This window comes from Hypanus sabinus, chromosome 21 (genome assembly GCF_030144855.1).
Source record: "Hypanus sabinus isolate sHypSab1 chromosome 21, sHypSab1.hap1, whole genome shotgun sequence".
NCBI lineage: Eukaryota > Metazoa > Chordata > Chondrichthyes > Myliobatiformes > Dasyatidae > Hypanus > Hypanus sabinus.
Window position 1 is genome coordinate 50,123,889 of NC_082726.1, and position 12,551 is coordinate 50,136,439.

The following is a 12,551-nucleotide window of genomic DNA, read 5'->3' on the forward strand; positions in this document are numbered from 1 at the left end:
GGAGAGGGTGCCAAAAAGGGTCACCAGGATGTTGCCTGGATTAAAGAGTATTAGCTATCAGGAAAAGTTAGGCACACTTGGATATTTTTCTCTGCAGAGATGGAAGCTGATAGAAGTATTTACAATTATGAGATAGGGTATATAGGTAGATAGTTAGAGTTTGTTCCCCCAGGGTGGAAATGTCAAATGTTTGAGGGCACGTTTAAGGTGAGAAGGGGAAATTTTAAAGTACATTCATGAGGCACGTTTTCTTTTATATAAAGTGGTAGATGCCAGGAATGTGCTGCTGGAGGGGTGGGGGGTGGGGGGTGGTGGTGGAAACAGATTATGGCAACAACATTTAAGAAACATTTAGGCAGACAAACAAACAGACAGCAAACAGAAGCATATGTGCAGGCAGATGTGATTAGTTAGATTGGCATTGTAGTTGGTGTAACATGGGCTTGTTCCTGTGTTGTACTGTTCTATGTTCTAAAACTGCATGCAAAGTTTACAGTGCAGCAGACTTGATGGGCTGAATGGCCTAATTGTGCTCCTATGTCTTATGATGATGAGAATTTGAAGCTAAGCAGCAGTGAATTACAGCTAGCATCAGCAAGAGTATAAAGGAGACCTTTGCAATGGCTGGTTTTTGGAGAGCTTCCAAAGCATAATATTTATCTAAGAGCTCTTGCATATTTGAACTGCATTGTTCAACTCTTTAGAAGGCATTCATTGAGTACAATTTGCTGGTGTTGCAATTTTAATTTTACTCTGCATCAATCTAATATACTAATAAAATTTCAATTTTTCCATTGACAATTTGTTTTTTTACAAAAGCTTTTAAATATATATATATTTTTATTTCCTGCGAATATAAGCAATAAAAATACAGCCACTCTTTCTGCCTCTCATTTCTGCTCATTTGCTGAATTCTAGAGGCCTAGGTAAGAAGCTGGACTTCTAGAATTTTGGTTCAAATTCTCAGCCAATATTCTAATTCCAAGAATTGTTGTGGATGCAGACCACAAATTAGAACATAAACTTGAAGCTCTGTTTACCTGTCTAAGTTTTTAGGAGAAACTAACTGTGTACTTACTTGGTCAGCCAATTTTTATTTCCCTTTGTAGCAATACTCCATGTTGCAGTACTGGTTCTGATGCCCTCAGTTAACTTTTCTCCTTGAAACTATATTCTTACTTTGTCAAGATCTAGAAACCCCTATGCCTATTTATTACTTCCAATAGTAAAAAAAAACAATATTAATATTAGTTCCCATGAATGTTGTTTTCTGAAAATTTAGTGAATATGGATGAATACAAAATGGAGGGGGGTGTTGGACTGATTTTGGAGTAGGTTAAAAAATTCGCACAAAATCATAGGCCAGATGGCCTGTACTGTACTGTATTGTTCTGTGTACTATAGAACTTGTCATGAACCTCCTACCAATTTAGGATAGTTAGCTCTTGTTGCAGTATTTGAGAAAGAGCTGGAGGTAGTAGCAACATTCTTCATTTAACTGATATAAGCACAGTAATTATTCAGTGATCTTTCTGTGATGTGATCTTTCTGTGTGCAAAATAGTGATGGTGCTTAGCAACTGTCACTGCACAGCAGTTGCAGTCTCAGTGTTCATGTATTATTTGATCAGGTGTTGAATGAACATCAATTATCCATGGTCTGTTTACTTAAAATTTGTGCTTCTGAAACTTCCCCCAAAAAACAAATATTTGGTAATAAGAAGCGTTTGGATTGTCCAAAATGCACTAGAAGAATCCATTCGGCCCATTGTTCTTGAGCAGGTGTTCATTATTCTACCATACTCCAATATTCTCCTTTTATCCAGATTTTGCCTTTTTCTCAGCTCAGCCCCATTTAAGTGCTTGAATTTTGTTGCAGTTCTAATGGTGCAGCCAACATGACATTAATATATGCTAGACTATCTGTTCACAGTACAGTGTTACTCAATGGATTGATTAAAAACTTATAGTCACAGATTCAAACAGTAAAGACATGGATCCTTCAAGCCACAATGACCACATTGCCAAATTACTCTAATCCCACATGTGTTCATTAGTTCTATTTCTGATACTCTTACTTTGGACAAGTGATTATGACCATGTACCCAGATGGGGTAGATAGTCAAAAATCACTAGCCCATGGTAGGATTTTGAATAGGCTAGGAAATTGGATAGGCTAGGCTTGTTCTAACCTGATAATTTCTCCCCAAAACTAAATTTCTCCAGTCAAGGGACCATCCTGGTTAATTTCCTCTGTGCTCTCTCCAGCGCAAACACATCATTCATCTAATATGGCAATCAGAACTGTGCACAGTACTCCAAATGAATTCTAATGAGTTCTTTGCAAAATAACGTCCCTAATTTTATATCCCCGAATATGAAGACAAGCATGCTGTTTGCTTTCTTCACCACCTTATCTACCTGCCACTCATCTATGTTGAATACTCCTATGCTCATTGCTTGAAAAACAAGAGGCATGGGTTTAAGCTGAGAGGAAGGACTTTTTAAGGGGCTTTTAGAGCAGAGTTTTTGTTTTACTCAGAGATTAATTGATTTTGGAACCTATTGCCAGAGGATTTGGTGGAGTCAGATATAATCACTACATTAAAGAAATGTTTGGACAAACACTTAATGAGGCAAGACATAAAGGATTTGGATTTAATGTAGGAAAATGGGATTAGTGTAGATCAACAAAAATGTTAACATAGACAGGATGGGCAGAAAAAGACTTGCCTCTGTCTGAGAGAACTCTATCACTCTAAATCACTTAGTGTGCCAAATGATAAACAAACCAAACAAATACATTGTCAGACATCTTTTCCTCTTCAATTTGGTCAGTTCTGCTGGGTTGGAAACCTCTATTCTTAATCCTGCAAAAAAGGGAATTTAAGACATTAAACCTTATTAAACTTTAAATCCTGTCATGTATCATCTTAGTAACTTGCCTGGATTCTGTAAAATATAATAATGCTTTCTATGTATGAAGTGCTAATTTTAACTTTTTTTTCTTTTGATAGTCATTATGATTCATATGGAGAGTTTGGTCATTACTCAATCTGGGTTCACAGTGCTTCAAGCAAAGAGTTAATAAGCAATCTCTCATGTAGCTACACCACAGACCAAGCACCTGTCAACAGCTACATACGTGAGTATGCGCAGAAGCATAACAATGCATATCCCAGGGAAAGACTCTGGTGGTTTACTTCTCCAGGTCAAAATTGATAAAATATATCACTGTACTCTTTCGTCTGTCATCTAAAGGACCTCTCGATTATTCTGATGTGATCTATAAATTTCAGATAGCATGGTGCCATTTGGCATTTCTGGTCATAATTCATAGTCTCTTTCCTTAAGTGCTTTTGAGCTTTGTTTAACCTTTGGTTTGATTTTATCTATTTTAAGATTAAATGCTGAAAATTTTTACTTCAGGTTGAGTACCCCTTATCCAAAAATCCAAAATCCTAAAACTTCTGAAATCTGGATTTTTTTTGTGCCCTGACATGGCACCACAAGTTCCCAGGTGATGTACAGTTCTTTGAACACTACAGGCAGTTCTGAGAAGCGACCTCACATACGTAATCAACAAAATTTAATGAAAAACAGAAAAACACTGCATGGAGCGAAAAATAAAGACCTCGACCATGTATTGAAAAAGTGGATTTGTTAGCTTTGGAGTGAACATATGCTGCTTAACGGTATGCTCATCATAAGCAAGTGAAGATCTATCACAATGAACTGAAAATTGAAAGTAATTGGGAATATTCAGCAGGCTGATTGCAGAAATTTAAGAAAAGGCAGACTATTACATTTTTAAAAAATTAAAAATTGTAAAGTGTCTGCAGATCACGAAGCAGCAGAGAAATTAATTGATGAGTTTATCAAGGTTGTCGGTGGTGAAAATCTAATACCAGAACAATGCTGAATGTTTTTATACCTTACCTAAAACCCCCCCAAAAAATACAAATGCAGCGTACTGTAACCTTTGAATCAAAACAAATTTCATGACATATGCCGGTGGCATAAAATCTGAAAACATGGCATTAGAGGTGGAGACTGAAAGCTTGCCATTGTTTATTGTCATTCAACAGCTGATTTAGCTATTCTTCTGTTGTTGCTGTACTGCTTTTGTTACCCTGCACACTGTTGTGACGTGAACAAAGTCATTGGAGAGTCACTGAAGCTAATGGATATAGAACTGTTTTATTTAGCAAAAATGAGCAACAGGCACCATATAGAGACTTGGAGAAGAGGCCTGATTGATCCAATATGACATGAGATTTTTATATGTTAAAGATCAAAGGGTGCAGCAGGACAATTCTATAGTTGCAATGTATCTACAATGCTTCCTTTGAATTACATATAGTTTCAAACATCTCCTTCTTTGCACCCACACTCCAGAAACACAAAATGAGTGTTAATTCTCACCAATTCCGGGCCACATTCATGCATATTCAGGCTTCTACTGTCAAATGGAAGACCATTGTTTAGAGCTGCATTTTAAATTCAAGCTACAATCTATGTTCAGTTCTGAATACTGGCTGCTGTTAAAATTTGTATTCACTATACACCATAACTCCAGAGTACACCATAACACACACATTATATTTTCATTATATTAATGGTATGTAATCATTTATACTGTTAAGTACATAGGTGTGATGAACAAGTGTAAGACAAAGACTGCTTACTGGTGGCACATAAATTCAGAGTCAGAAATGATGGCAATCCCAAACTATTTCATTATATATTCCAAAGTCTGAAACACTTCTGGCCCCAAGCATTTCAGGTAAGGGTTACTCAACCTGTAGTTTGTTCTTGTATTTGCACAAAATCCACTGTGCAGAAACTAATATTTGAAATCAACTTGGCCTTGGTCTTCACACATGAGATGCTTAAGCATTGGAAAGAAAGGAAATCTCAATGGTGCCGAGCACCTTCACTCTATCCAAAAAAAGCAGGATTTCCCGGTGACCAACCATTTTAATTCCAATTGTCATTCCTATTTTGATATGTTGGTCCATGGCCTTCACAACTCTCAGGTTGGGATAATAACAACTCATATTCCATCTGGTTAGCCTTCAACCTGATGGCATGAAGATTGGTTTCTCTAACTTCAAGTAATTTTTCCGTCTCCTGCTTCTCTCTTCTTCTATTCCACACTCTGGTTCCTCTCTTACCTCTTCTCTCCTCCTCCCCTGTCTATCCCCCGGTGTCCTCCCTCCCTCCCTTTCTCCCATGTTCCAATCTCCTCCTCCTTCAAATTCCTTCTTTTCCTGCTGTTTATCTTTTCCACCTATCACTGCCAGTTTTTTTACTTCCTCTACCCTCCCCACTCACCTGGCTTCATCTATCACTTTCTGGCTTGTACTTCTTCCCCTCCTCCTACCTTTTTATCCTGGCTTCTTTCTCCTTCCTTTCCAGTCCCAATGAAGGGTCTTAGCCTTGAGTTCCTACAACTTTTTGTGTGTTGTTTTGAATGACTACTCCCTGCTATAATGGACTGCGTTCCTGCGTTGTGAAGAGTATGCAACTTCCCTTACTTCTGGTATCCAGAGCTACATGTTGTGAACCATATGTGAGCAGTCTAATCTCAATTTATAACTCTGTCATTTCCCATCTGCATCATTTAACCATGTTTAAATCGCCATATTTTTAGCTAATCTGAAAGCTGCTACAGCAATACCCCTACAGTGATGAAATTTATAAATGTGTTCATTGAGTTTGCAAAATTCCTGAAGTGTCTGCTCCTCTTAACTCTCACAGCTCTTGCTAACCGATCATTATACATCATTCTGTTTCAAAAATCCTGTTAAAGAACGCACTTGTTTCACACACAATGTGTCTCTGCTGACCTTTCTATTTGTTGTATGCATAACAGATTCTAAACTAGGTGTTCAGAGCTCATACTTTGTGTGGCCATAGTCTCCTTACAGTGCTGTATCTTGAAAGACAGGATAAAAACAATTTATTTATTCAAAAAGACATACAGCATGGAATCGGTACTTCTGGCCCTATGAGCTGCACTGCCCAGCAACCCCTTATTTAACCCTAGCCTAATCACTAGACAATTTACGAAGAACAATTAACATTAACCTGTATGTCTTTGGACCATGGGAGGAAACCTGAGTGCCCAGAGAAAACTCATGCATTTTATGGGGAGGATATGCAGAATCTTTACAGGTGATGTCAGAATTGAACTTGGAACTCTGATGCCCTGAGCTGTAAGTGTCATGCTACTCACTACGTTACTGTGGTGCCAAAGTTCACTGAACCTTAATTGTAAATGTAAAATACATTGTATTATATTCTGATTGAAAGAAAAATAAAAATTGTTGACATTGACAAAGAAGATACTGTGTGTTTAAGTGAAATGTTCCTATATACTTTATTAGGTACACTTACACACTTGTTCATTAATGCAAACATCTAATCAGTTTGGCAGCAACTTGCATTCAAACATGCAGACATGGCCAAGAGATTCAGTTGTTCTTAGAATGAGGAAGAAATTTGATCTAGTGACTTTGACCATGGAATGATTGTTGATACCAGACAAGGTGGTTTGAGTGTCTCAGAAACTGCTGATCTCCTGGGATTTTCACGCACACCAATCTCCAGAGTTCATAGAGGATGGTGTGAAAAACAAAAAAAAATCATCCAGTGAATGGCAGTTCTGTGGGTGAAAATGTCTTGTTAATGAGAGAGGTCAGAGGAGAATGGCCAGACTGGTTCAAGCTGACAGGAAGGTGACGGTAACTCAAATAACCATGCATTACAACAGTGGCGTGCAGATGAGCACCTCTGAATAAACATGTATGTTGAAGTGGATGGGCTACTGCAGCAGAAAACCATGAATACACACTCTGTGGTCACTTTATTAGATACAGGAGGTTCTTAATAACTTGGCCACTGAGTGTAAATTGAATTTAAAGTTATATTTTCAGTTTTTAAAATTAATAATACATTAACTTGTCAATGCTGAACGAGTATCAACACATCTGATACCCACATCCCTGTTTAATCAGTTAACAAATATTTGTTTGACTATTTTTTTCCAAATTACTCTTTGAGGATTCGTATGAAAACACAATTCGTATTGTGTCTTATGGAAGCAGGTGATGTCTTTAAGGGAAAAGTAGCAATACCATGAGCCAGTGATTTAGAGATGGGTAGGGTGTATGCCTGGGCTTTGAGCAAATCATCTTTCATAAGGCAAATTACTTGAAAAACAGAATGTATTTAAAAAGCAGAAACAAAACTGAAGGAAGGTAATTTCTCCAAGTAAATGCTCTGGAGGATGGTCACATACAGAGCTCTTGCATAAAATCAGTCTCAGTCAGGCAGAGTACGGCCGGCTACCAGACCTAATTGCCAGAAAAGTTACCCAATTGTTTTCCATCAAGTCTGTAAGTGCTACACAGGCTCATTTGCTTCTGTGAGAAGCAAAAAACTGCAGGTGCTAGAAGTTGGAAATAATATATAAAATAAACAAAAAATACTGCAGCATCAATGGAGATTGAAAACACATAATTAATTTTAGGTCAATGATCTTTCTGGTGCCCCTCTACAGATGCTGCTTGAAGTGTTGAGCATGTTGCAGAATTTTCTATTTTTAAATTTCATTTGCTTGTCTGCTCAAGCCTACTCATGCTGAACTTGGACTCTGATCTTGCTCGTGTGCTTCCATGCATAACAAGTTAATCTTTCAGATAATCTATCTTTTATGGCTTATTATAGAAATACAGAACTGTATGTCCTTGTAATTAAGTTACGATTCCCTTAGCACTTGTGCTGTCTCAGAATTCTCTTTTGAGATTTCTGTTCCAGCTATGATACATCCGCAGGGTGTATCTCAGAATCACACAAGCTGGCTGAGCTGGTGACTCCCAGGAGCAGGTTGCGTGACCACCAAGAATAGACTGGTGATGACTGGAGAGACAGCTGACAGCTCAGAAAGACGGCAAACGGGGCAGGGAGGGGTAGCAGCCTGACCTGCATCTTCTGTGAAGAAGAACCCAAGAAAGCTGCAGATAAACCCGATGAAAGTCACCCCCAGGGGAGCCTGAGGTGGGGGGAGTGGAGAATGAGCACCCCAATAGGACGGACCTAATAACAACGAACAAGGCAAATGGATTATCGACGATGAGAGAGAGATGCATTTGCAGCAAGGTTTGTAAGAACGAGTGCGGCCTAAAGATCCATCAGGCCAGAATGAAGTGCTTGGAGCAGGAGAATGCTGAGCAGCGCACAGGATTTACGCCTGGCGAGACGCAGGAGGAGCCCGGCCTGGAGTCACCCCACAGAGCCCAGAACCTCCAAGCGCCAGAAGCTTTTGTCCCAAGCAACATGGTTGAACAGCACCGGATCAAGTGGCCCCCCAGCCAGCAACAAGACAGAGTGGCTCCAGTTCGATGGGGATGTAGCAAGGATCATAGAGTTGACAGCCAAGGGAGATGTTGACAGGAGGCCTCAGACAATGACCATCATCATTGTCAGCTTTGCCACAGAGAGATTTGGAATAGAGGAGGGAAAGACGACCAGATTCCAATACACTATGAACCGCAGGGCAGCCCAGATCCACCAACTGTGCCAAGAGCTCCGGTCCCTGTCACAGCAGTTCAAGGTAGCAACGGAGGAGGAGAAACCTCCCCTGGTTGACCTCTGGAACATCTGCAGGAAGAAGCTAATGACCCTGTGCAGAGCAGAATGACACAGGAGGTGAGGGAGAGAAGGGGCCAGGAAGCGAACTGACTTCATAGACAACCCATTTGGTTTTACAAAACAGCTCTCAGAGCAGAAATACAGTGGCCGCCTTGTGTGCTCTAAGGAAGAGGTAGACCATTTCCTCCACAACATCCTGAGCGACCCTGCAAGGGAGCAACAGCTGGGCCTCCACAGAGCCCATACAGGTCAACCACTTTCCACGGTGGAAGGAAATCCAGGAGGCTGTTACTTCAGCCAGAGCCAGTTCTGTGCCAGGACCCAGCGGAGTACCCAACAAGGTGTACAAGCACTGCCTGGAGCTTCTCAAGATTCTTTGGAAGATTCTGCGAGGGATCTGGCTCACGGGGACAGTGGCAGACCAGTGGAGGTACGCAGAGAGGGTCTGGATCCCCAAGGAGGAATGTTCGTCGAAGCTGGAGCAGTTCAGATCCATCTAGCGTGGAAGAGAAAATCTCCTTTAGTGTCTTGTCCCGCTGGATGACGGACTTTCTCCTCAGGAACACATATCAACACTTCAGTGCAGAAGGGTGGAATTCTTGGAGTGCCTGGGTGCCTAGAAAACACTGGAGTAGTCACCCAGCTGATCAGGGAGGTGCACATGGAGAAGGGAGACCTGGTCGTGCTTTGGCTAGATCTCGCCAATACCCCACAAACTGGTGGAGTTTACACTGGACCGACACCATGTTTCCAGAAAGGTCAAGGCCCTCAGCATGAATTACTATGTGAACTTCAGACTGAGAGTCACTGCTGGAGCTATGACATCAGGCAGGCATAGGCTGGAAAAGGGGATTGTAACTGGATGCACAATCTCCGTTATTCTCTTTACACTTGCCTTGAATATGATTGTCAAGGCAACTGAGGCAGTGTGTAGAGGCCCGCTGACCAAGTCTGGTGTTAGGCAGCCCCCAATCAGAGCCTTTATGGATGACCTCATTGTCACGACAACATCAGTTCCTGGCAGCAGGTGGATCCTCCAGGGCCTGGAAAAGCTCATTGCATGGGCAGGGGTGAGCTTCAAACCAGCTAAATCCAGCTCCGTGGTGTTGAAGAAGAGCAAAGTGGTGGACAAGTTTTGTTTTACCTTGGATGGCTCTACAATTCCATCTATCGCTGAGAAGCCAGTCGAGAGCTTAGGGAAGGTCTTCGACTGTAGCTTCAGAGATGCAACTGCCGTCCGATCAATTTCCAAGGAGCTTGAGAGCTGGCTCACCACGATGGACAAGTCAGGCTTACCTGGAAGGTTCAAAGCCTGGATTTACCAGCATGGCATCCTACCCCGATTCCTGTGGCCGCTACTGGTGTATGAGGTGCCTGTGACAAATGTTTGAGTTGCTGGAGAGAAAGGTCAGGAACTACCTTCGACGGTGGCTGGGCCTACCTCATAGTCTGAGCGGCGCAGCTCTGTATGGAAGGTGCAATAAGCTGTGGCTTCCCCTCAGCAGCCTGGAAGAGGAGTTCAGTTTCCCGCACAGGACAGGTGCTGCAGTACAGGGATTCCAAGGACCCTAAAGTGGCAGCAGCTGGCATCCAGGTATGGACGGGTAGGAAGCGGAAGGCACAGGAAGGGCTTGTGGTAGCAGAGACACAGGGCTCTGGTGGGGACAGTGTCAACTGGGCGAGTGGGGTTGGGCTTCGTCTCACAACCTCACTATGACAAGGCCAAAGGCAAGGACAGACGCCAACTAGTCCTGGAGGAAGTGAGGGCTGGCGTTGAAGAGGAGAGGAATAGCAGGATGGTGGGCATGTGGCAGCAGGGAGCATGGAGTAGGTGGGAAGGTGTGCTGGAACAGGAAATCTCCTGGTCTGGCATCTGGCAAGCAGAACCCCAGCACATTAAACTTATGATCCAGGCTGTCTATGATGTCTTGCCAGGCCCTGCAAACCTCCATGCCTGGGGCAAGAGCGATACACCAGCATGTCCTCTCTGAAGAGGATCACTGGAGCACATGCTTAACAGCTGCTCCAAAGCTTTGGGGGAAGGTCGCTACCGGTGGCATCACGACCAGGTGGTGAAGGCAGTGGCAGAGAGCATCACGACGGCCATGTCCACCAGCAGACAGAGTGGTCAGAGGAAGAACATCTTCTTTGTCAGAGCCGGAGCACAGCCCTACGTCAGCTCAGACCAGCATCATCATCGGGCCTGCTGAGCACCACAGCAGACTGGCTGCTTCAAGTTAACCTGGGGAGGCAGTTGAAGTTTTCCAACCTTATAGCAACAACTTTACTGAGGCCGGATGTGGTCCTTTCTTCAGTGTCCTCGAAGCAGGTTGTCCTCATCGAGTTGACAGTTCCCTGGGAGGACCACATTGAGGAGGCAAATGAGCGGAAGCGGGCCAAGCACCAGGAGCTGGTGGAGCAGTGCTGGAAGGCTCGCTGCGAGCCCATCGAAGTATGGTGCAGGGGTTTTGCTGGCCGCTCACTCTGCAGAGTCTACCCCCTACTTGGCATCAGTGGGGCTGGCAAGAGAAAAGTGATCGGGACCATCACAGAGGCCGCTGAGAGAACCTCCAGATCAGGAGGGGTGATCCGTGGGCCAATGCTGCTGGGACACAAGCTGGGGTCTGATCAACCCTGGCTAAGTCGCCTGGGCGAGAGTGTATGATGTTGAAAAACCTGAAACACCCGACAACCCTAGGTTACATCACTGATGATGCTTCCCAGCGCATCTGCAGGGTGTATCTCAGAATCATATCTTGGATATAATCCTTCAGTTCATCCCCCGCTCTAGATTTTGGTTGTCTATTGCTCTTAATCAGCTTCTTGGCTGCTCTTCCACACCAAGTACATTTTGGAATTACTCCATGTGCAAGCTGTGACTCTGTTATTGATGATTTATAAAGACCAGGACTTCTCCTTATCTCTTTTCCTGTGTACAATGAAACCAGTTGTCATTGTTTGCCCATGAAACATGTCTTTGTAGAGATTACACTGATGCTGATCATCCCTGTCCTTTGAAATTGAGGACTATTGACACAAAAAGACAAACATATTGATGCATGCTGTGATGGGGATGGGAAGTATTAGCTCAGCTGTGAAAAGCAGAGTAGGGTCCCAGTGATTTAGTAACTGGACCTTATCATGATGTGTTTCCTTTGAATCTGCAGGCTGATATGAGTTGGGACTTAGATGTACTGAACAAATATGCAGTACTTTTTATCTGTGCTCCTGATAAATATATCAGAGTCTCTCTTCCATCTATCTGAGATATTGGTCAGTAGTGCTGTGTGTGGTGAACTACGTGTGCCTGTCTGAACTCGCCCCCTGCTGACTGCTTCTGTGGCTCCTCCCACAGACCCCTGTATAAAGGCGATTGAGGCCTGGGGCCAGCCTCTCAGTCTCCGAGATGTAGTATGGTGGTCACTCACTGCTGGTTCCTTCTTCCAGTCAATAAAAGTCGATATTGCGCCTTTACGTCTCAGAGTAAGTTATTGATGGTGCATCACTGTGTACGCAGGATCTTTAGCATTGTCAAGGATCTCACCCACCCATCCAAAAATTTCTTTGACTCCACCTCCTGCCCCCCCCCCTCCACCATCAGGCAGGAGGTGCTGTAGCATTAGGAGAAAGACCATTAGTATGAGAAACAGCTTCTTCCCCCAGGCTGTGAAACTACTGCACTCCCTGCCACCACTTATGAAGCGCCAGTATCGTTATACTGTTTATTCTTTAACTTGTGCCGTAAATGCACCTTATGCTAAATGTAAATCTTCTGGAATACATTTTGCTATTTGTGGTAATATTACCTGATGTATTGTGTGTCAGTTATAGCCTGAGCTGTGTTTTGCACCTTGGTCTGGAGGAACGTTTGTTCATTTGATGGTATACATGTAG

The 12,551-nt window shown here is 42.8% G+C and overlaps 1 protein-coding gene across 1 annotated transcript in view; it reads left to right on the plus strand.

The window, feature by feature from the left end:
• Positions 1–12,551, plus strand: part of si:dkey-192p21.6 (uncharacterized protein LOC565246 homolog) — a 342,161-nt gene that overhangs the window by 50,891 nt on the left and 278,719 nt on the right. Inside the window, exon 3 of the mRNA XM_059946951.1 lies at positions 3,017–3,144. Coding sequence (XP_059802934.1) covers positions 3,017–3,144 — 128 coding nt within the window. The remainder of the gene's footprint in view (positions 1–3,016; positions 3,145–12,551) is intronic.